This window comes from Notamacropus eugenii, chromosome 4 (genome assembly GCF_028372415.1).
Source record: "Notamacropus eugenii isolate mMacEug1 chromosome 4, mMacEug1.pri_v2, whole genome shotgun sequence".
In the NCBI taxonomy this organism is placed as follows: Eukaryota; Metazoa; Chordata; class Mammalia; order Diprotodontia; family Macropodidae; genus Notamacropus; species Notamacropus eugenii.
The window spans coordinates 14,509,877-14,533,107 of record NC_092875.1 but is presented as its reverse complement, the minus strand read 5'-3'; the positions used below and the strand labels follow the sequence as shown (position 1 = coordinate 14,533,107).

The 23,231-nt window shown below is 40.6% G+C and overlaps 1 protein-coding gene across 9 annotated transcripts in view; it reads left to right on the top strand.

Annotated features, from left to right (window-relative positions):
* OSBP2 (oxysterol binding protein 2) overlaps positions 1-23,231 on the top strand; it is a 293,276-nt gene that overhangs the window by 91,212 nt on the left and 178,833 nt on the right. The window contains exon 2 of one of the 9 annotated variants that reach the window (XM_072599927.1): positions 22,065-22,185. The exons of the other annotated variants lie outside the window; for them this stretch is intronic. Within the exon in view, the coding sequence (XP_072456028.1) occupies positions 22,128-22,185 (58 nt within the window). The 5' untranslated portion in view covers positions 22,065-22,127. The remainder of the gene's footprint in view (positions 1-22,064; positions 22,186-23,231) is intronic. 9 annotated transcript variants of the gene reach the window in all.

Genomic DNA, 23,231 nt, shown 5'->3' with positions numbered 1-23,231 from the left:
TTTCAATTGGGGAATGACTTGTATTCTTGTACATTTGAGTCAGTTCTCTATATATTTTAGAAACGAGGCCTTTATCACAGACACTAGTCACAAAAATTCTTTCCCAATTTCCTGCTTCCCTCCTAATCTTGGTTGCATTGGATTTTTTGTGCAAAAACTTTTCAATTTAATGCAATCAAAATTATCCATTTTGCACTTTATAATATTTTCTGTCTCTTGTTTAGTCAAAAATTCTTCCCTTCTCCATAAATCTGATAAATCCACTATTTCTTGCTCCACTAATTTGTTTATAGTATCAGTCTTCATACCTAGCTCATGTACCCATTTGGACTTTATTTTTGTGTACAGTGTCAGGCATTGGTCTCTGCCTAATTTCTGTCACAGTTATCCAGTTTTCCCAGCAATTTTTGTTGAACAGTGAACTATTATCCCAGAAGCTGGGGTCCTTAAGTTTATCAAACAGTAGATTGCTATATTCATTGACTACTGCCAGGCCTTGAGGCCTGAGGGCTACCCGAGTCTTACCTTACCTATCGCAGGTCTTCGGCTGGCCAAACCGGATAAACGTATGAGAGAAGAGACTTTCCAGAGTCGAACAAGGGTTAGGCTTTATTCAGGGTCTTGGTTACATGTGCAGGGGGAACTCTTCCTTAGGAGAGAGAGAGAAATCTCCCAAGGAGGCAAAGATCTTACAGTAAGAGAATGAAAGCAGAAGTGGAAGTGGGGAGAGAGGGGAGAGGGAGGAGAGAAGAGAGAAGGAAGAGGGGCCTTCTGTCCTCTAAGGGCCCCTCAGCGCTAAGCGTGCCTTCAGGCTTTCCTGACCCTACTTAAGCTCTCCTGCCACATAGTTTGCACCTGAATACCGTGCCTGTTAGATAACAATAGGTGTGCCCAGATCCGGGCCAATCTCAAGGGCGGGGATGCTCTCTCCCGTCACGTTTCCCACGGGAAGAGGCGGAAATGCACGAGATAGCTCGGTCTCACACCTCAATTCCCTGCTGTTCCCTGGGGGGCCTCATGAGAACTCTAAGGTTTAGAAGCTCTCACCTTTACCCGCCCGAGACTGTCCACATGGAACTGAGCTTCCACCCCCAACAGACTACTGTGTCTTGAGTATCTAACCTATTCCGCTGGTTCTGTTTCTTAGCCAGTACCAGTTGGTTTTGATAATTCCTACCATAATTGCTGCTGTATAATACAGTTTGAGATCTGGTAGGGCTCGGCCACCTTCCCTAGAATTTCTTTTCATTAGTTCTCTTGATATTCTGGACCTTTTGTTCTTCCAAATGAGTTTCTATATTATTTTTTCTAGCTCTACAAAATAATTATCTGATAGTCTGATTGGTATGGCACTGAATAAGTAAATTAACGTAGGTAGAATTGTCATTTTTATTATATTGGCTCGGCCAATCCACGAGCAACTGATGCTTTTCCACTTACTTAGATGACTTTATTTGTGTGAAAAGTGTTCTGTAATTGTGTTCATATAGTCCCTGGGTTTCTTTTGGGAGGTAGACTCCCAAATATTTTATAGTGTCTACCGTAGCTTTAAATGGAATTTCTGTTTCTATCTCTTGCTGTTGGGCTTTGTTAGTAATATATAGAAATGCAGAAGATTTTGTGTGGGTTTATTTTGTAACCTGCAGCTTTGCCAAAGTTGTTTGTTATTTCAAGTAGTTTTTTACTTGATTCTCTAAGTATGTCATCATATCATCTGCAAAGTGTGATAACTTAGTTTCTTCTTTGCCTATTCTAATTCCTTCAATTTCTTTTTCTTCTCTTACTGCTACAGCTAACGATTCTAGTACCATATTGAATAATAGTGGTGATAATGGACATCCTTGATGCACCACCACCACCACTAGCTTATCCCCATTGCATATGATGCTTGCTGAAGGTTTTAGGTAGATTCTGCTTATTGTTTTATGGAAAGTTCCATTTATTCCTATGTTCTCCAGTGTTTTCAATAGGAGTGGGTGTTGTATTTTGTCAAAAGCTTTTTCTGCATCTGTTGAGATAATCATTTAGTTTCTATTAGTTTTGTTGTTGATATGATCAATAATGTTAATAGTTTTCCTGATATTGAACCAGCCCTGCATTCCTGGTATAAATCCTACCTGATAATAATATATTATTCTCATTATAAGGTGCTGTTTCTTTTTGCTAAAATCTTATTTAAAATTTTGCATCTATATTCATTAGAGAAATTGGTCTATAATTTTCTTTCTCTGTTTTGGCTCTTCCTGGTTTAGGTATCAAAACCATATTTGTATAGTGAAAAGAATTTGGGAGGACTCCTTCTTCCCCAGTTTTCCCAAATAGTCTATAAAGTATTGGAATTAACTGTTCTTTAATTGTTTGATAGAATTCACTTGTGAATCCATTTGGCCCTGGAGGTTTTTTCCTAGGGAGTTCATTGATGGCTTGTTCAATTTCTTTTTCTGAGATGGTTACTTCAGTATTCAACTTCCTCTTCTTTTATGTGGGCAATTTATATCTTTTAAAATAATCATCCATCTCATTTAGATTGTTCAATTTGTGGGCATACAGTTGTGCGAAGTAATTTCTTATTATTGTTTTAATTTCCTCCTCATTGGAGGTGAGTTCACCCTTTTCATTTTTGATATTGTTAATGTGATTTTCTTCTTCCTTTTTTAAAATCAAATTGATCAAAAGTTTATGAATTTTATTAGTTTTTTCACAAAACCAACTCATAGTTTTATTTATTAGTTCAATAGTTTTCTTAATTTCAGTTTTATTAATCTCTCCTTTGGTTTTTAGTATTTCTAATTTAGTATTTACTTGAGGATTTTCTGTTGGTTCTTTTTCTAGTGTTTTCAGCTGTATACCCAATTCGTTGATCTCCTCTTTCTCTCTTTTATTCATGTAGGCATTCTGAGATATAAAACTTCCCCTGAGAACTGCTTTTGCAGTATCCCATGAGATTGGGTAGGGTGTCACATTATTGTCATTCTCTGGAATGAAGTTGTTGATTGTTTCTATGATTTTTGTTTAACCCATTCATTCTTTAGGATTAGATGGTTTAGTTTTCAATTAATTCTTGGTTTATATTTCCATGGCCTGTGATTACATATGAGCTTTATTGCATTATGATCTGAGAAGAATGCATTGACTCTCTCTGCCTTTCTGTATGAAATTGTGAGGTTTTTATGGCCTAGCATATGGTCAATTTTTGTATATGTGCCAAGTACTGCTGAGAAAAAGACATATTCCTTTCTATCCCCATTCAGTTTTATCCAGAGATCTATCATATCTTCCCCTCCACCATAGTTTAAATTTTGACCACTGTCTCCCTCAGTCTTCCCTCCCTTCTTTCAGTCCCCCTCCCTTTTAATTCCCTTTTCTCTTACTTTTTCGCTCTCTTTTAGCCTCCCCTCTCTTTTCTTTCCCCCTACCCCTCCTATTGCCTATAGAGCTAATTGTATTTCTATACTTAACTGAGTTTGTTGTAACCTCCTTGAATCCAATCAGATGAGAGGACTTCTCAAACTATGCTCATCTCCCTCCCCTCTTTCCCTCTACTGTAATATATTGTTGTGCCTCTTCATGTAATGGAATTTATTTTCTTCTTTGTCCTCCTTTTCACATCTCCCCCTGCAATACCTTTGCACCCTTACATCACATTTGTTATCACATCATTTAATTTATACCCACTCCCTCTATGTATATCCCTTTTACATTTCATAATAAATATATAATTCTCAAGATTAACAATTATCATCTTCCTTTACAGGGTTTGCCCATATTGTGTAACAAGTTTGTTTTTTTTTTCCCTGTTCACCTTTTTATGTCTTTCTTGTGACCTGCTTTTGAAGATCATATTTTCTATTGAATTCAGGCCTTTTCATCAGGAAGGTCTGGAAATCCCTTATTTTATTGAATGTCCATCTCCTTGCCTGAAATATGATGCTCAACTTTGCTGGGTAATTAATCCTTGGTTGTAGTCCCAGTTCCTTTGCCTTACGGAATATTGTATTCCAATTCCTTCTGTCTTTTAATGTAGAAGCTGCAGGGTCCTGTGTGATCCTGACTGTACCTCCTTGATATTTGAATTGTTTTTTTCTGGCTGTCTGCAGTATTTTCTCCTTCACTTGATAGTTCTGGAATTTGGCAGTGATATTCCTTGGTGTTTTTAGTTTGGGGTCCCTTTCAGGAGGTGAAGGGTGGATTCTTTCGATGACTTTTTTGCCCTCTGGGTCTAGGACTTCTGGGCAATTTTCCTTGATGATTTCTTGAGTGATATTGTCCAGGCTCTTTTTTTCATCATGGCTTTCTGGTAGACCAATAATCCTTAGATTTTCTCTTCTGGATGTATTTTCCAGGTCAGTTGTTATTCCGATTAGATATTTCACATTTTCTTCTAATTTTTCATTCTTTAGATTCTGACTGATTCCTGATGTCTCATAGATTCATTAGCTTCTGCTTGCCTGATTCTATTTTTTATCAAGTTGTTTTCTTCAGTTAATTTTTGCATCTCCTTTTCCATCTGTCCAATTGTTCCTTTTTTTAAAAATTAATTTATTTAACTTTTAACATTCATTTTCACAAAATTTTGGGTTCGAAATTTTCTCCCCATTTGTCCCCTCCCCCCACCCCAAAACATCGAGCATTCTAATTGCCCCTATCACCAGTCTGCCCTCTCTTCTATCATCCCTCCCTTCCCTTGTCCCCATCTTCTTTTTTGTCCTGTAGGGCCAGATAACTTTCTATACCTCATTGCCTGTATTTCTTATTTCCTAGTTGTATACAAGAACAATACTCAACAGTTGTTCCTAAAACTTTGAGTTCCAACTTCTCTTCATCCCTCCCTCCCCACCCATTCCCTTTGGAAGGCAAGCAATTCAATATAGGCCATATCTGTGTAGTTTTGCAAATGACTTCCATAATAGTCGTGTTCTGTAAGACTAACTATATTTCCCTCCATCCTATCCTGCCCCCCATTTCTTCTATTCTCTCTTTTGATCCTGTCCCTCCCCAAGAGTGTTGACTTCAGATTGCTCCCTCCTCCCATTGCCCTCCCTTCCATCATCCCCCCCGACCCTGCTTATCCCCTTCTCCCCCACTTTCCTGTATTGTAAGATAGGTTTTCATACCAAAATGAGTGTGCATTTTATGCCTTCCTTTAGTCGAATGTGATGAGAGTAAACTTCATGTTTTTCTCTCACCTCCCCTCTTTTTCCCTCCACTAAAAAGTCTTAAGCTTGCCTCTTTTATGAGAGATAATTTGCCCCATTCCATTTCTCCCTTACTCCTCCCAATATATTTCTCTCTCACCCCTTAACTTCATTCTTTTAAGATATGATCCCATCCTCTTCAATTCACTCTGTGCTCTGTGTGTGTGTGTTCATGTGTGTGTGTGTGTAATTCCACCCAGTACCCAGATACTGAATAGTTTCAAGAGTTACAAATATTGTCTTTCCATGTAGAAATGTAAACAGTTCAACTTTAGTAAAGTCCCTTATGACTTCTGTTTGCTGTTTACCTTTTCATGCTTCTCTTCATTCTTGTGTTTGAAAGTCACATTTTCTTTCCAGCTCTGGTCTTTTCATCAAGAATGCTTGAAAATCCTCTATTTTATTGAAAGACCAATTTTTCCCCTGAAGTATTATACTCAGTTTTGCTGGGTAGGTGATTCTTGTTTTAGTCCTAGTTCCTTTGACTTTTGGAATATCACATTCCAGGCCCTTCTATCCCTTAATGTAGAAGCTGCTAGATCTTGTGTTATCCTGATTGTATTCCCACAATACTTGAATTGTTTCTTACTAGCTGCTTGCAATATTTTCTCCTTGACCTGGTAACTCTGGAATTTGGCCACAATGTTCCTAGGAGTTTATCTTTTTGGATCTCTTTCAGGCGGTGATTGGTGGATTCTTTGAATACTTATTTTGCCCTCTGGTTCTAAAATCTCAGGGCAGTTTTCCTTGATAATTTCATGAAAGATGATGTCTAGGCTCTTTTTTTGATCATGGCTTTCAGGTAGTCCCATAATTTTTAAATTGTCTCTCCTGCATCTATTTTCCAGGTCAGTTGTTTTTCCAATGAGATGTTTCACATTATCTTCTATTTTTTCATTCTTTTGGTTTTGTTTTGTGATTTCTTGGTTTCTCATAAAGTCATTAGCCTCCATCTGTTCCATTCTCATTTTGAAAGAATTATTTTCTTCAGTGAGCTTTTGAACCTCCTTTTCCGTTTGGCTAATTCTTCTTTTGAAAGCATTCTTCTCCTCATTGACTTTTTGAACCTCTTTTGCCAATTGAGTTAGCCTATTTTTCAAGGTGTTATTTTCTTCAGCATTTTTTTGGGTCTCCTTTAGCAAGGTGTTGACCTGCTTTTCATGCTTTTCTTGCATCTCTCTCATTTCTCTTCCCAGTTTTTCCTCCACCTCTCTAACTTGATTTTCAAAATCCTTCTTGAGCTCTTCCATGGCCTGAGCCCATTGAATATTTATTTTGTCTGTTTAGGATACAGAAGCCTTGACGTTTATGTCTTTCCCAGATGGTAAGCATTGTTCTTCCTCACCAGAAAGGAAAGGAGGAGATATCTGTTCACCAAGAAAGTAACCTTCTATGGTCTTATTTTTTTTCCCTTTTCTGGGCATTTTCCCAGCCAGTGACTTGACTTCTGATCTTCCTCTTCACACCCACCTGGCCTCCAGATCCACTCAGTCTCCACCCAGTTTGGTGCTTGGGGTCTGAGATTCAAATGCTGGTTCCCAGCCTCAGGGCTTTGGGCAGGGGCGGGGCTGCTATTCAGTGTGAGATTAAGTTCAGCTGCTCAGGTGGGGGCAGGGCTGCCTCACAGGGCTCAGTTCAGTTCCCTCAGGGGGTTTATGCAGAGACCTTCAACAATGGATCTGAGCTCCTGCCTGCTCTGGGAGCCCCCATCTGCTCCCACCTCCGCTGCTGCCTCCCAAGGGGGCCTGAGTTATGGGGGCACCCCACTCCACTCTCCGCAAACTGAAAAGCCCCTCTCACTGACCTTTCCTGTCTGTGGGTGGAGGGAGCTACGTGGCTGCTGGAGATTCCGTCCCTGGAGCCTGCTCCAGATCTGCTCCCCTTGGTGCTGTGCAGCCAAGGCAGGGCTGGGTTGTGCTCCGGGTCCAGTGCGCAATGGACCTTTTGGGTCAGTTTTTCAGATCTCTCTGGAACAGAAATCTCCTCTGCTCCATTGTTTTGTGGCTTCTGCTGCTCCGGAATTTGTTGGGAGTTCTTCTTTACAGGTAATTTATGGGCTGTGGGTTTGGAGCTAGCATATGTGTATCTTTCTACTCCGCCATCTTGGCTCCTCCCCAGTTGTTCCTTTTAAGGAGTTATTTTCACCAGTTAGGTTTTGTACTTCCTTTTCCATTTCTCCAGTTTTCTTTTTTAAGGAACTGTTCTCTTCAGTGAATTTTTTTCATATTTTTAAAATCATTGGCCAGGTTTCTTTTATTTCTCTAATTTGGGTTTTAAAATCCTTTCTGAGCTCTTCCAAGCAGGCTCTTTGTGTTTTGGATCAATTCATATTCCCTTCTGAAGTTTTAGATGGGAGTACAGTCTCAATGCTGACCTCTTTGGTATTTGGTCCTTGTCCCCATAGAAAGATTCAATGGTCTTTTCTTTTCTGCTTTGCTTCTTACTCATGATAATAACCCTTTTCCTGACTTTTCAGGTAGAACTCTGCATCTTTGGCACAGGGAGCTCTGTCCCATAATTCTTGTGCCTAAAACTTGAGGCTTTGTGTGTTGTGGCCTCTGGTTCTTTCAGCTAGAAGCTAAAATGCTGCAGCTTCCTATTGATGAGCTGGCTGATGTTTGGAAGCAGAGGCTGATTAGGTCTTTTTGGGTTTCCTCAGAGTTACCCTGGAGCTAGCTGATTAAGTGTGGGGTAAGGGTCATCTGGATGCCCAGAGGTTCCTCTCCTGAACTAGAGCATAGGCAAGCTCCGCTGTCTGTGCTAGTGTCTTCCCAATTCCACTGGAGTGCTGAGGCACTTCTGGGGTCCTGGTGTTGACACTTGCCAGCTTCACTCCCCTGGGGTTCAGGATCTTCTCCCAGTTTGTTGAGGTGGGGCTGTCTGGGACAGCTCTGATTCTGCACTGGTCGCTTTTGGCCACAGGAAGAGGATCCCTTCTTAGTGATCTTTCTAGCCTCCCGGGCTAGAGTCTGTTTACCTTTTCTGCTGCTCCCACTGTTTCAGGGTTTTTCCCTGGGAGATATTCTCTGGACTCGTCAAAGTCAACAAGTGGAGGGAGATAGCAGTTACTGATCACTCCGCCATCTTGGCTCCTGGAACCGAAAATCTCATTTGGTTTTTAAAGTTCTTCTGTGAATTCTTTTTGGGCAGGTGACCATTTGGCATTACTATTTGGGGTTGAAGAAGGTTTCTTTGCTTCAGTATCCTCTGAAGATGAACCCTGGTCTTCTTTCTTATTTGCCTGTGCATTTTTTTTTTTTTTTGTAGTAGCTGAGTTTTTCTAATTACCTCTAGTCCTGGGGCATGGGGGATAATGCCTCTGGCCTCAGGTCCGCATTGATTTTTCCCCTCTGGTCTGGAACTGGAACCAAGACCTCCAGCCTTCTGCAGGTGCTCCTAACCAGTGACCTCTTCACTCCACAGAGGTTCCTTCTTGCCAGGCCACATATCCATAGCAAAGCTGAGTGTGGAGTTAACTTATCAGAAGAGGTTCCCTCAGTCTTTCCTGGCTCAGACTCCCAACAACCCTCATGTCTTTGTGGTAAAAAAAAGTTCCTGTGGGTGGGGCTGAAGCAGCCTCCTGACCCAACTAACTCCAGGACTTGCTGCTCATTGTTTAAGGGGACCTAGAACCTAGGTCCTAGCCTGGAGGTGTTTAGTCTTCACAAGGACCAAACTTTGTCCTGGGACTTTTCTTCAGATCTTCTTTGATTGCCCCAGGAGGACACATTATTTATTTTTGCTGCTTGATATTCACTCTGAGGCACTATTTCATCACTTTTGTGGGGGAAAATCTTGTGAGGTTGGAATTTTCTGACCTATTCCACCATCTTCCTAGAATCCTCTCTCCCATGCCTTTTAATATGTTATTTTCAGTCATGCTGTGAGACACCTTCAGTGAGGATGAAGATGATGTCAAGGTCAGCTCCTACATTGCTGGTAAATTATTCTACTTAAAAAGGCTACAGGCCAAGGCCAAAGTGGAGGATGTGTTTGGTATGTGATTTTTTTGTTTGCAGATGACTGTGCACTCAGTGCAGCCTCTGAAGCCGAGGTGCAACAAAGTATGGAATGTTTCTCTGGTGCCCGAACTATTTGGCATAACAATTAATACCAAGAAAACACAGGTGCTCTGTCTAGCCAGCACCACACCCTTCTACACTTAGAACAATCAGTTACAGCCAGTGGAGGAGTTTCGGTTGTTGTGGATAAGTTCACTTACCTTGGTAGTGTACTTTCTACAGTTGTACACATTGATAATGAGGTTGATGCATTCATTGCCAGAACTAACTCGGTGTTTGGGAGACTCCAAAGGAAAGTATGGGAGAGAAGAGGTATTAGACTGACTACCAAACTGAAGGTCTGTAGAGAGCTATTGTGCTGATCTCATTGTTGTATGCCTCTGAACCAGGAAACTGAATCATTTCCATTTGAATTGTCTTAGGAAGATCACCTGGCAGGATAAGGTATGGACACTGAGGTCCTTTCTCAAGCTAAACTGCTAAACATTCCATCTCTACTGCAGAGAGCACCGTTGTGATGGGCTGACCACATTGTTTCAATACCAAATGGATGTTTGTCTAAAAGATTATTTAGGGCAAGCAGGTGCTCACATGGTCATCAGAAGGAGTGATACAAGGACATTCTCAAGGTCTCTCTTAATAACTTTGGAATTGATTGTGTGACATGGGAGACATTGGCCCAGGACCTCCCACACTGATGAACCCTCATCAGAGAAGTTGCTGGGCTCTGTGAGCAAACCAGGACTGAAGTAGCTCAAAGGAAATGTGAGATGCACAAATGTAGAGAATCCACTCCAGATGTTCACATGGACTATTCATGCCTGACCTGTGGCAGAACTTGTCCATCACAAGCATTAGATCTCCCTGAGTTTTTTTATTTTGCAGATTTTTCCCTTGATTCTGTTAACTTTACTCCATATTGATTCATATCAGTTTTTTCAGGTTTTTCTGAAACCATCACCTTCCTCATTTCTCATAGCACAGAAGCATTCCATTACATTTATATAACATGTTAAGTCATTCCCCAATTGATGGACATCCCCTTAAATTTCCATTCTTTGGCCCCTCAAAAAGAGCTTTGTGAATGTTTTAATATTCTTAGAGTTTGTTTTGCTTGGGAGTAATCCCTACCTTAATGTACCTCCTCTCCAATTCTCTCCTCTTCTCTTTCCTTCCTAATTTTCTGTTGAATAAAATGTATTTCTGTACCCAGCTGTGTATATGTGTATATCTTCCCTCTTTTAATCAGTATAGATGAAGAGTGAGATTCAAGTGTCAGCTGATTTCCCACCCTGACCCTCTCTTCAGTATTTGTACATGGATTGATTTGCACACCCTGATTGTGTAAAATGTTTCCTTAATCTTTTCCTCTTCCTATTGAGTGGGATAGGTTTAGTGAAGACTTCTCAGATTGTAATTCTTCACCCAGGGGTGAGGTAAGACTGAGAGGCTCAAGGTTACTATATTTTTAGAACAGAATAATTCCATATAAGGATATAAAACTATGTAGTACATTAGGGTCTCAATGATTGGATAAAGTTTACCTAATTCTTCAATGTCTTCATTTCAAAAGGGATTGGTTAGATTTCGTGTCTAGAATGTAAGATCATATTCTCAGCTAATGAGAATAATGGTCAGTGGGGGGGGGGGGGGGAGGGACTTGTGTTAGAGTCTATATAAATCACTGCCTTTTCTTTGTCTTCGGCTTTCCTACTCCAGGTGAACTGCTGTAGGATTGTCCAGATTCTCAAGAATCGAATAAATCTCTTTTCTGTCATCACTTTGAGAGGCCTCTGAGTAATTGATTTATGTAGGGACCTGAGCCATCCCACACACTCTTCTGTCTAATTAGATTCCTTCTATGACCCCAAATGACAAATAGCATCTCCCCCTATTAGAATGTAAGCAGTTTCTCCTTGTTTAGTTTCCCACAATTGTTTGTGTTTAAATTTTTGTATTTCTATTAACTCCTATGTTTGAACTTCAGAGTTCCGACATAGCTCTGTCGTTTTCATCAGAAATGCTTGAAAGTCTTCTATTTTACTAAATGTCCATTTTCCCCCCTGTAGCATTCTACTCAGTTTTGTGTGGTAAATTAGTTTTTGCTCTATGCCTTGCTGTTTGTCTCTGAACTTGTTCCTCTCAGAGCAAGGCCTGCTGCTTTAACCCTGAATGCTACCTACCCCTGGTCTCTTCCCACCATCGACCCTGAATCTGTGATCCACAACAAAACTGTCAGTTGGCGCCCGTCCTCACACCCCTGTGCAGGTCATGCCTGGTAACAGTCAGGTCCCCCCAAAGCTCTGTCCGGGGGCCACTTTTCTTGTCCATCTATACTGTTTCCCTTGGTAATCTCATTAGCTCCTATGAGTTCAGTTATCATTGCAGTGCTGATTATTCTTTAATCTATTTATCCAACCCTGAAAAAAAGCAAATAAATAAGGAAAGTAAGAAAATTATGCTTCAATTTGCACTCAGTTCATCTGTTCTCTCTCTGGAGGACGACAGCATTATTTCTTCTTGAGTCCTTTGGAATTGTCTCAGATAAGCCCTGTGATGAATAGTTCCAAATTGTTCTCCAGGATGATTGCACCCATTCACTACTCCATCAACAATTCATTAGTGCGTGTATTTTTCCTCACCCCCATTTGTAATTTCTGGTAGGTGCCAGGTGGTACCTCAGAGTTATTTCAGTTTGTCTTTCTCTAATGAGTAGTGATTTGCAGCATTCTTTCATATGACTGTAGATAGCTTTTGATTTCTCCTCCCGAACACTGCCTGTTCATCTTCTTTGGCTGTTTATCAATACAGTTTTCTCTCTCTCTTAATAAATGTGACTTGGTTCTATATTCAGTATATATTTGCTTGACACAGAGCGTCAAAGTGTTTAATAAGTGCATATTCATTTTCCATTCCCTCTTGAGTCTTTCAGGGTTGTTTGTCTCTGTAGTGTTGTTACTGTATGAATTGTTCTTCTGGTTCTGTTCACTTCATTTTTATCCATTCATTCATATGAGTCTTCTCAGGTTTTCTGAAGCTCTTTCTTCATTTCTTATAGCACAGTAGTTTTCCATTACCACAGTTTGTTTAGTCATTCTCCAGATGAGAATTCCCTCATTTTGTCCACATCTTAGGAAAGCAAAGTGCTGGACAAGGTGGAGAGATGTGGCCCCTTCCCCCGATGAGCCCTTACACCACCCTCCTCTGGGCTGCGGGCTCCACCTTGTTGTAGTGGCCTCCCCAGGTGTTGTTCCCCCGTTAGAACGTGAGTGTGAGGGCTTGTATTTGTGCCCCTGTGCTAGCAAGTACTAGATGATAAATAATGACTGATTTCACTTTGGAGTCCTCTAGGCCAGGGGCCTCACACTCAAATAGCACCAGGGCTGGGAAAGCTCACCCGCGTGTTGGCTAGAACACCCCACGATGACGCCATCCGTGCTCCCTTGTGCGGGCGCGCCTCCCTCCGTGGGGCGTTTCTGGCCTGGTCTTTAGTTGGCTTTACAAATGGAAGGTTCACGCAGCCCTGCCTTTCAGAAGGAGTCCCCCTAACCTGTGCCCGCGGTGAGCGTCCGTGCCACGCCTAGGCGAGTCCTGCAGTGCTCCAGGGACTTCCGTGGTGGGTACAGCTGTCACGGTGACCTGCGAGCTTTCATGGGCTTGTTCTTGGTGATGGTTTTGGGGTGCCGCAAGCTGCCCCGTCCAAGACGGTGGAGTTACCCAGTGAGGGGGCGCGCTCTGGCCGCTCCCCGACCCGCGGCTCCCTGGGGCTTTGCCCCTCTCTCCCTCCCCCCCCAGGTAAGAATGTCACAAAAACTGAACTGAGAAGGCAGGAGCGGGGCGAGAGGGCTGACTCCAGCCTTAAAGGGAGCCCTGCCGTGGGCTACAGCTATCCACCAGCAGCGCGGGCTGCGCAGAACTCTCGGGGAAGGAGTCTTCACATGGCTTTACTTCGAGCACTGCCACCGCCGCTGGCCCCGCCCCCCCCCCCCCCAATCCATCAGCAGCCACGCCCCCGATCCATCAGCAGCCACGCCCCCGATCCATCAGCAGCCACACCCCCGATCCATGGGCGGCCCCGCCCCCGATCCATCAGCAGCCACGACCCAGCCTTGAGCGGCCCCGCCCCCATCCATCAACAGCCACGCCCCCGATCCCTCAGCGGCCACGCCCCTGATCCTTCAGCGGCTCCGCCCCCATCCCTCAGCAGCCACGCCCCCATCCATCAGCGGCCCCGCCCCCGATCCTTCAGCGGCTCCGCCCCCATCCCTCAGCAGCCACGCCCCCATCCATCAGCGGCCCCGCCCCCGATCCTTCAGCGGCCACGCCCCCGATCCCTCAGCAACCACGCCCCAGCCTTGAGCAGCCCCGCCCCCGATCCGTCAGCTGCCAGCAGCAGGAGATTACAGCTTGCTGAGGGTTCCTTCACATGATGGTTAGCATTTTTTAGCAATAAAGCTTTTTTTTATTAATTAAGGTATGTACATTTTTAAAAACCATAATTCTGTTGCACACCTAATACTGCAGTATGTGTGAACATAACTTTTTATGCACTTTTAATGCCAATTCTGGTGACTTTCTTGCAATATGTCCTTGACTGCTGTGGTTGGAATGGGACCCAGCGAGTCTGCAGGGACACTTGTAGTTTTGTCGTCTTATTAAACCGTGGTCAGGTATGCTTCGGTCCCGTTCAGCAGCGCTCCTCGCTGTGTCTTCAGGGCCGCACCCTCCTGCCTTTTGTGTCCTTGTCGTTGGCTCTATCCTCTTCTCGCTTGGGGATGCCATCAGCTCCCATGGGCTGTTGGCCTCTCTCATCAGGTGCTTGTTAGCTCCACTTTTCTGGCCGTAGCTTCTCTCCCAGACTCAAACAAGAACTCATTCTCTTCAGATTTCCCCGTTCCCACACTAGTGAAATTCTAAAGTGTTTAGCTCAACCCCAGCTAACTGTATTGAGAAGACGCTTCAGTCATTCAAGTGGGAATCTAACCTTGCTTCATAAGGTAGAATACAGGAAAATCTTTGGATTTTGCTGTTGAATGTTTTCACATTGAGTGGGTGGAGGTGTTGAGATTGATGTATGAAGTCCAAAGGAGACTGACATTTAAGTCCTTAGAGAATCTGACTGTTTCTGTGTCAAGAAAAGTTACCAGTGACATTTTGGTGAATATAAAATTGTGAATTTATCCTAAGTATTTTCCCTCAGAACTAATTTTGATGATTCTACAAATTGGGCTTTGGCCTGGTGTAATGGAAAGAAAGCTGGCCTTTTTCCAGGAAGAGTCGTCTGACTTCAGACTATTGAGAAATCATTGTGGCATTTTGGATAGACAGTTGACCTTGAAGCCAGGAAGAGCTAGGGTATGGTGCTGCTGAGGTGACTTTTGGCATGTCACTTTCCCTCAGCACTCTAGGCAAGTCTCTGAGACTTAAGTTGTAGAGGAACAGTTTCCTAAACCAGTGACCTGTCCTGCTCCCATGTCAGTACAGACCCCATGTCTGTCCTTTGATTCAGATGGCCAGCAAGAAGCGAAGTGGAAGGCTGTCCAAATATATGCGTGTACGCTCATCTCTTCATACATATGTGTGCGGTTGTGTTGTGCATTTTGAGAGCGTGTATGTGTATGTCTTCTTCCATTCATCTGAGAATAGCCATAGCCTTTCTGAATTATCATGGGCTTAACTGACATGTCAGTGTTGAAAAAGAACAAAACACACATACTCTCCTCATCAGTGGGTGGTATGTCCTTCACATTAAGATAATTCAAGCATCCCTTCCATGCCACTGTAATTACCTTGATTACTAATTACTTCATTTTATAGCTAAAGAGTAGAATAACTCTTGCCTTTGCTATTACCCAGGTTTAATGGCTTCAGTCTCTGTTGCTGCTTGGACACTTTTTGCATATTCTCCTGGACTTGTAGATGTGGTAGCTCTTGATGTTGTGCTGTGACCCAGGTTACTTCATGGGACTTAATATCAGTCCATGGTGAAACAGAGTCCATTCCAACGACACGAAATAAAATTGGATAGCAGGGAGTTTACAGTGAAGGTGAACAGGATCAGAAGCTTTTTCCTAACCTTTTGTCACCAGTGTATTTAGTTCACTGTTCATTTTATTAACATGATATCTCTCTCTCTCTCTCTCTCTCTCTCTCTCTCTCTCTCTCTCTCTCTCTCTCTCTCTCTCTCTATATATATATATATATATATATATATATATATATATATATATATATATATACATATGAAACTTTTGCTAAAAGACAGACCAATTTGATAAAAATCATGAAAAGGTGGGGTAAGACATAACACATGTGATATACCAACTGGAGCAGAAGGCCATTTCCTTTATTATATAAGACTACACTGTTGTTAAAGTATAAATTTAAAATAATACAGAGAAGCTAAACTGAAATGTGGATGTTACACCTTCCATGTTTGCCTTCAACTATTTCTTTTGGATGGGCTCAAAACCTCTAGATTTCAGCATGAAGAAGATTATAATACTTTGGAAAAAGTAAAAGTTTGTGTTATTGAAATTTCACAGATGAATATTTAGGCCAAAAACCTAGTGGCTTATTTCTCTTTATTTCCAGAGACAGAGATGATGCTTTACTTTAAAAAAGAAAGGAAAAAGGAAAGGGGAAAAAAAACCCTCCTCCCTCCCCACATGCACATTAAACTTTCAAACCTCAGCACAATATTGTGACCTCCTACATTAAAATATTTTCTATTACTCTAAGCTTAGAGAATCAATTTTATACCTATAAGAGCATATGAGTGTAGTCCCTCTTCTTCCCTGTTCCTCATCTTGTATCACCCAAAAGTCTTCTGCCACCATCCCCTCTTCTACCTCTAACATCATGTCTCTAACACCTCTAACATCTAAATACCCTGATGAGGTATTTCACACGTGATTCTATTCCAGCTGAGATTTAGAAGGTAGGGGGACCATTGCTCATACAAAAGCTGACTGAAATTTTCCAGGTTATATGGCAAGAGGAGATTATCCCCTAGGAGTTCAAGGATGCCTCCATTGTCCATCTCTATAAAGGTAAAGGAAATAGATTGTTCTGTGATAATAACACATCTCTCTGTTAGTCATTGCTGGCAAGATTCTTGCTAGAGTCCTCCTTAAATAGATTGATCCTTCACCTGGAAGATAGTTTTATCTCCTCTTTATCTATTTTGATGCCTTTGTTTTCTTCTCTTATTGCTTTTACTAGCCTTTCCTGAACTATACCAAATAACAGTGAAGAAAATGGACATCCTTGCTTCACTTTTATATTTTTTTAGAAGAAATTATAGTATATCATCACTGCATATAATACTTGGCTTTCGTTTAAGAAAGATGCTTTTTTGATATTAGATAAAGTCCCTCTATGCCTTTATTTTGTAAAATTTTTAGCATTAAAAAATGTACTTTGTCCAAGGCTGCATCTTGATGATTGTGTGAATTGGGACATTTTAGTTTTTAATATAATTAATTATATTGGTTGTTTTCTTACTGTTGAACCATCCTTGCATCCCTGTTATAAATCTAGTTGGTCATAATAAATGATTTCTTAGACAAATTGCTGTAGTCTGACAGGATTAAAATTTTTTTGAGTCAAAATTTAGTAATTATATTGGCTTTTAGTTTTTCTTTTGTGTTTTATCTTTCCTAGTTTAGGAAATGAGGACTATTACTTGTCTCAAAAAAGGGTTCTGGTAGGGGGTTTTCTGTCTCAGTTTTTGAGAATAATTTGAATTATGAGTACTAACTACTCTTTAAAAGTTTAATATAATTTTCCTATGACTCTATCAAGACCAAGACCTTTTTTTTCCCCCTTCCTTTACTGCTATATCTATTTCTTTTTCCAAATTTGGGTTATTTAATATCTCTCTTTGGTCTTCCGCTAATTTGGGTATTTTATGTTTTTGAAGTTATTTCTTTTGTGTTCTTGGCTTTGTTAGTATGCAATTGTGAATAACATGTTCTGCTTATTTTTTCTGATTTTGTTGTGATTTCATTTGCTCATTCATTATTGATTTGATTTTCTGCTTTTAAAACAGATTAGCTAAAGATTTATTTTTATTATCCTTTCAAAATAGCCAGCTTTTAGTTTTATTTATCATCTCATGTTTTCGTGTTTCCATTTTATCATTTCCCTTGCAATTTTTAATTTCATTCATTTGTGCTTATTTTAGGGTTGTTTATTTGTTGAGTTTCTTGGGTTTTTAGATACATATTCAGTTCATGAATCCTCATTTTCTATTTGTTAATGTATGTTTGTAAGGATATGGCTTTTCAAGAGGGTTACTTTAGTTGCATCCCGGCAATCTTGGTATGTTGTTTCATCATTACCATTTTCTTTCACAAAATTATTGTTTCTGTGGGTTCTTTGATCCCTTCATTATTTAAGATTTCATTGTTAAGTCTTCATTTTAATCTCTACTGTTTCTGGTCTCTGCATTAAGGACTATTTTTTACTATAATATCGTCTGTTAAGAATGTATTTACACCATTTCTGCCTTTTTAGATTTATATACAGTATCTCTGTTCACTAATACATGGTCAGTTTTCGTAAAAGTTCCTTTTGATACTGATAATAGGTATACTTTTTCGTAGTCCCATTTTGAAAATACCATAAGTCTTTTAACTCTAATTTTTACTGCAATTTGTTCAGTTCTATATTTTCTTTTTGTTTATTTTTTTTTGGTTAGAATTATCTGAAACTGAGAAAGGTATATTGAAGTCTCCTATCACTTATGTTGCTTTCTATGTCTTCTGTACCTCAGGTAATTTTGTCTTTATGAATTTGGACATTAAGACATGTAAAGCATATAGGCTTATGAGTGATATTTGCAGTGCATGATTCCTTTCAGCATAGTATAGTTTCTTTGTTTATTCCTTTTAATTTTTTTAATTTTTGTTTTTGCTTTGTCAGCATGATTGAAACTACTGGGGATTTTTGTGTTCACTTGATGCATAGTAATTTTTCCTCTTCCCTGAGATTTATTTTGTGTTTTTTTTTTATAAAAAAAAATGTTTCTTCTACGCAATTGATTATAGGACTTTCTTTTTTTATTCAGTCTGTCACTTGTTTGTTGGATTTTTAAATCCAGTTGCATATATGAGAGATAAGTTTATATTTTTCCCTGCTTATCTCTAATATTTTTTTTTCAAGTTATGATTCTTTCCCTCTTCTGTTGTAAACACAGGATTAGATTTTTTTAGTTACTTTAGCTCAGTCTTTTAAAAAATGTCTCTATTTCTACTGATTCCTTTTCCTCACCCTCAGTTTCCTTCTTCCTTTTATTACCTTTTCTTCTTTGGAATTTTGCTTGTGAATTCCTTTTATTATTATTATTTTTTTTTTTGCTTTTGTCTGATTATTTAGTTTTTTGCCTTAACCAGTTAGCAGATGTTTATTAAGGGCCTGCTGTGTGCCAGGCACTTTGCCAAGTGATGGGAATGGAAAAAGGGGCAATTAATAAACTGAAAAATGTTCCAAGGAGAGAAATCAGGAGAGGAAACTCAAGTCTGTACCATATGAGGATCTTGTGAAATATTTTTGACATAAGAGTTGTCTTCAGAAATCTGCAGGGCTCTCTCATGTGGAAGGAGGATTAGCTTCGTTCTTTTTGACCTCAGAAGAGACACCCAGGAATGATGGATGGAAGTTACAAGGAGGCAGATTTAGACTCATTGTTAGGAAGACTTGCTAACCATCAGAGGTGTCCCAGAATAGAATGGGCTCCCAGCAGAGGGGCTGGGTTCCCCTTTCTTGGAGGTCTTCCTGCAGAAGTTGCACGTCTACTTGTCAGGGATGTTCCCATGGGAATTCCTTTCATGTGTGGGTCAGATGGGATGAATTCTCTTCCCTTCCAACTCTGAAATTCAGTGATTTTTGTGATTCCCAAGGAAAGGTCCCCTGGCCCAGATACTTTTGGCTGATTCTAAATCAAGCAAAACTGCCAAATTAAAGAAAATATTCTTCCTATGATCTTACCTGTTTATTTCATTTCTATTCTTAACAAAACTGAGGAAAAATCTTCTATCATTCCATTACTTACGAGGCTAATTAAAATTTTTTTAAAAATCCTGTCCTGTAAAAGGATGTTTGAAATACAAATAGTCTTAATGATGCCATCTGTTTTATAGAGAGAAACATAACATCACTAAGGATATAGAGGAGCTCAGGAAGAAACGCTTTGATGAACGTTCAGAACTTCCTCAAGTGAATACTAATTGGTAGCTTCCTTAGAGTAGTAGGTCTATATGCCAAATTGCCAAATTACTGACAAGCATTCTCCACACACATGCTTCTGGTTTCTCTGAGTGTCACTATAGTGAACCTTTTAATTCCCATAGAATAGTTTCCCAAATAGCGCCAATACATTAAACACCTTAGACCTAGGAAGCTTAACACTGAAGAAGGAAGAAGTCTAAAAACTTGGATTCAAGCACTGAGTCTGCCACTTCCCAGCTATGATCCCGTGAATTTCTGAGTCTCAGTTTCTTCACATATAAAAGGAGCATAATGACTCCTACCTCACTATTATTATGCAAGTTAAATTGTAATGATGTAATAATGTTTCCTTTCACTTATTATAAGCCATTCCTTAGTATCTCCTCATATCTCTGTGCTTTTGAAATTTATTTTTTTATTCTGAACATCAGTGCTAGAGTAAATGAGCTGTCCATGTGCATGAGAACAGAAAAAGTAGCTGGTACTTGAAAGTATGAATTTTCATTGTGTGCAGCTTGCATTTCTTGCCACCTTTGTGCTTTTATACAAGCTGAAAAGCCTGTGTAAGGAGGTGGATGAGGATACAGTTTGATCAGTTGAGTGCCTCTAGACTGTTTGATAATATTGAAGAACTTGGGGGCAAGTGGCAAAGAAATTCTATGTACCTTTGAGTGAAGAGTCTTGAGTAAGGGAGTGGTATGGTCAGACCTGTCTTTATAAAGGAAGAGCATATTGACAGCTCAGTGGAGAATAGACTGGAGGAGGGAAGCCTTGAGGTAGGCAGACTCACCAGTAGCTATTCCAGTATTCAAGGCATGAGATGGGGTGTGTGTGTGTGTGTGTGTGTGTGTGTGTGTGTGTGTGTGTGTGTGTGTGTGAGAGAGAGAGAGAGAGAGAGAGAGAGAGAGAGAGAGAGAGAGAGAGAGAGAGAGAGAGAAGAGGAGGGCACGTATGCTGCATGTAAGGAACGTTTGATCATGCTGATTGACTCAGTTTTCATTACTCAGATGACTCATCCCGTAATTGGGGAACAATTGAAGATGAGGAGAGAGAATTCTGAGTCACATGAGTTACTCAGTTCTTAGCTCCTTCGTGGTCTCCCCCCTCTGATTACTGGGCCAGAAGTGGAGCACTGAGTTCTTTCCAAAGCCTTCCTTTATTGAAGGCTGAGATCTGAACTTTCCAGATAACTTTCTAGTTTCCATTAGTTCCTCTGATTGGTTTAGATTCCTCCCCCCGCCACTTTTCAGATATCCTTCATGTGTTGTCTTACCCCATTCAGTTATAAACTCCCTGAGGGCAGGAATTGTCTTTATTTTTTTTTTTATTTGTATCCCCAAAGCTTAGCACACAGTGACTGGCATATAGTAGACACTTATACTTGTTTATTGAATTTAATTAAACTACTTAGGTAAAATTGATTGACCTTGGCAACTGATTAGATATGGGAGTGAAAGAGAATGGGGAGTTGAGGATGACATCTATTTTGTAAGCCTGGGTTACTGGGAACATGGTGGTACCCTTTAACAGTAATAGGGGAGTTTAGAAGATGGAAGGTTTAAGGGAAAACATAATGAGTTCAGTTTGGACATGTTGAGTTTAATATGTCTTTGGAATATCCAGTTTGAAATGTGTCCAGTAGGTAGTTGGAGATGGGAGACTGAGGATCGAGAGAGGTGTTAGTACTGTCTAAGTGGATTTGAGAATAAGCAGCATGGAGATAGTAATTAAATACATGGATTTTATGAGAACACTATGTAAAATAGCATAAAGGGCCCAGGACAGAGACCTGTAGGAACCCCACTATTAGTAGATATCACCTGGATGAAGACCCAGCCAAGGAGACAGAGAAGGAGCAGTCAGAAAGGATGAGAACCAAGAGAGAGCAGGACAGCATAAAAAAGATGTGGGCAGCAGTGTCAGAGGCTGCAGAGAGGTCAAGGAGAATGAATATTGAGGAAAAAAGTCTTTAGACTTTGCAATTGAGAGATTAGTAACTTTAGAGAGAGCGGTTTCAATTGAATGATGCAGTTGAAAGCTAGATTGTAGAGGGTTATGAAGAGTGTAAGAGGAAGGAAGTGGGTAGACCAGTTGTAAATGGCATATTCACAGAGTTTAGTCAGAAAAGGAAGGAGAGGGATGATAACTATTGGGGATCAAATGAGAATTTTTTGAGGATGAAGGAGATATAGGAATGTTTGTAGGCAGTAGGAAAGCAAACAGTAGACAAGGAGAGACTGAAGATATGTGAGAGAGAGAGATTTCAAAGGGGACATGTTCTAGAGAAGACAAGATGGACTAGAGACAAGGAGACATGTCAGGGCTAGATCTGAAAGTCATTTACATAGTAATGATAATCAAATCCATGGCAGCAATGTGTAGCATGCTGGGTTTGAAGTCAGGAAGGCCTGAGTTTAAATTTGGCCTCAGACATCAGCGTGACCCTTGGAAATCCATGCAACTAACTTCTGTTAAAATGGGAATAATTATAGTAACTCCCTTGCAGGTTTGTTGTGAGGATCAAATGAGATAATATTTGTAAAAGCACTTAGCACAGTTCTGGCACATAGTTAGTACTATGTAAATGCTTATTCCCCTCCCCATACCCTTATAGGAGCTGATGAAATCATCAAGTGAAATAGTATAGAGAAGAGGACACAGGACAGAACCTTAGGTGATGGGCACAACCTGGATGAAGATCCAGAAAACGAAACTGGCAAGGACGAGTCAGACAGGTAGGAGGAGAACCAGGAAAAAGCAGTGTCACAAAAAACTAGAGAGGAGAGTATCATAAAAACAGGGTGATTAGCAATGCCAAAGACTGCTGAGAGGTTAAGAGGGATAAAGACTGAGAAAGCGTCATTAGATGAGGCATTTGAGAAATCATCAGTAACTTTGGAGAGAACAGTTTAGAATGAATGATCAGTTTGGAAGCCAGACTATAGAGAGTTAAGAAAAGAGTGAGAGAAGAGGAAGTGACCACCTATTATAGAAATTCTTCTCTCAAATAAATTAATCACAAAATGGAAGAGAGATACAAGATTATGGCTATCAGGGATGTAGTGATCAAGTGAGGGTTTTTTGAAGCAATAGAGAAGTAGCCGGTGGTCAAGGAACAGTTGAAAGTTAGAAGAGAGAATTCCAAGTCACATGAGCAATGAGATGGAGAAGTATTTTCTCTTGACTCCTACAACTTCTCAAATCTCTTCAGAGCAGAAATTATTTGCGAAGATCAAACAACTTCTGCAGTCTCCAAGATGTAAGACATCCAAAAGGAGATTAAAAAGCCAAAATCAAAAATACAAAAGCCTAGAAACTGATACTTGCTGATCCTGAGCTCACTGAATACACCTTACCCTCCCACAATGCTATCCAAGGACACAATACAGGCTTACATCAAAATCACCCCTATACCCAATCCTCTAGTCCTCTTCCCCATGCTGTGGAGACCTCAGCTCCAGACTTCAGAAGTTTGCTTGGGATTTAAAAGTCAGCTTAGCTACAGGCCTTCAGGAGCATTAACTTGCTGGGCATTACAGCCCTATAGTATAAATGCTGCAAAGATCTGAACTCATGGTACCAGGGAAAATAGACTCTGACCTGCCAGACTAGGCCAGAGAACTGAGTAATAGAGGCAGTGGGGCAGGTCACCAGTATAAGACACTGCATGTGGGGAGCTGTCCAGCACTCCATGATGCCTGAAGGAAAGAACACAACACCTTTCTGGGATTAATTCTGACCATGGACAGAGACCTAGGCTGTTGATTTGTGAATTGTTTAG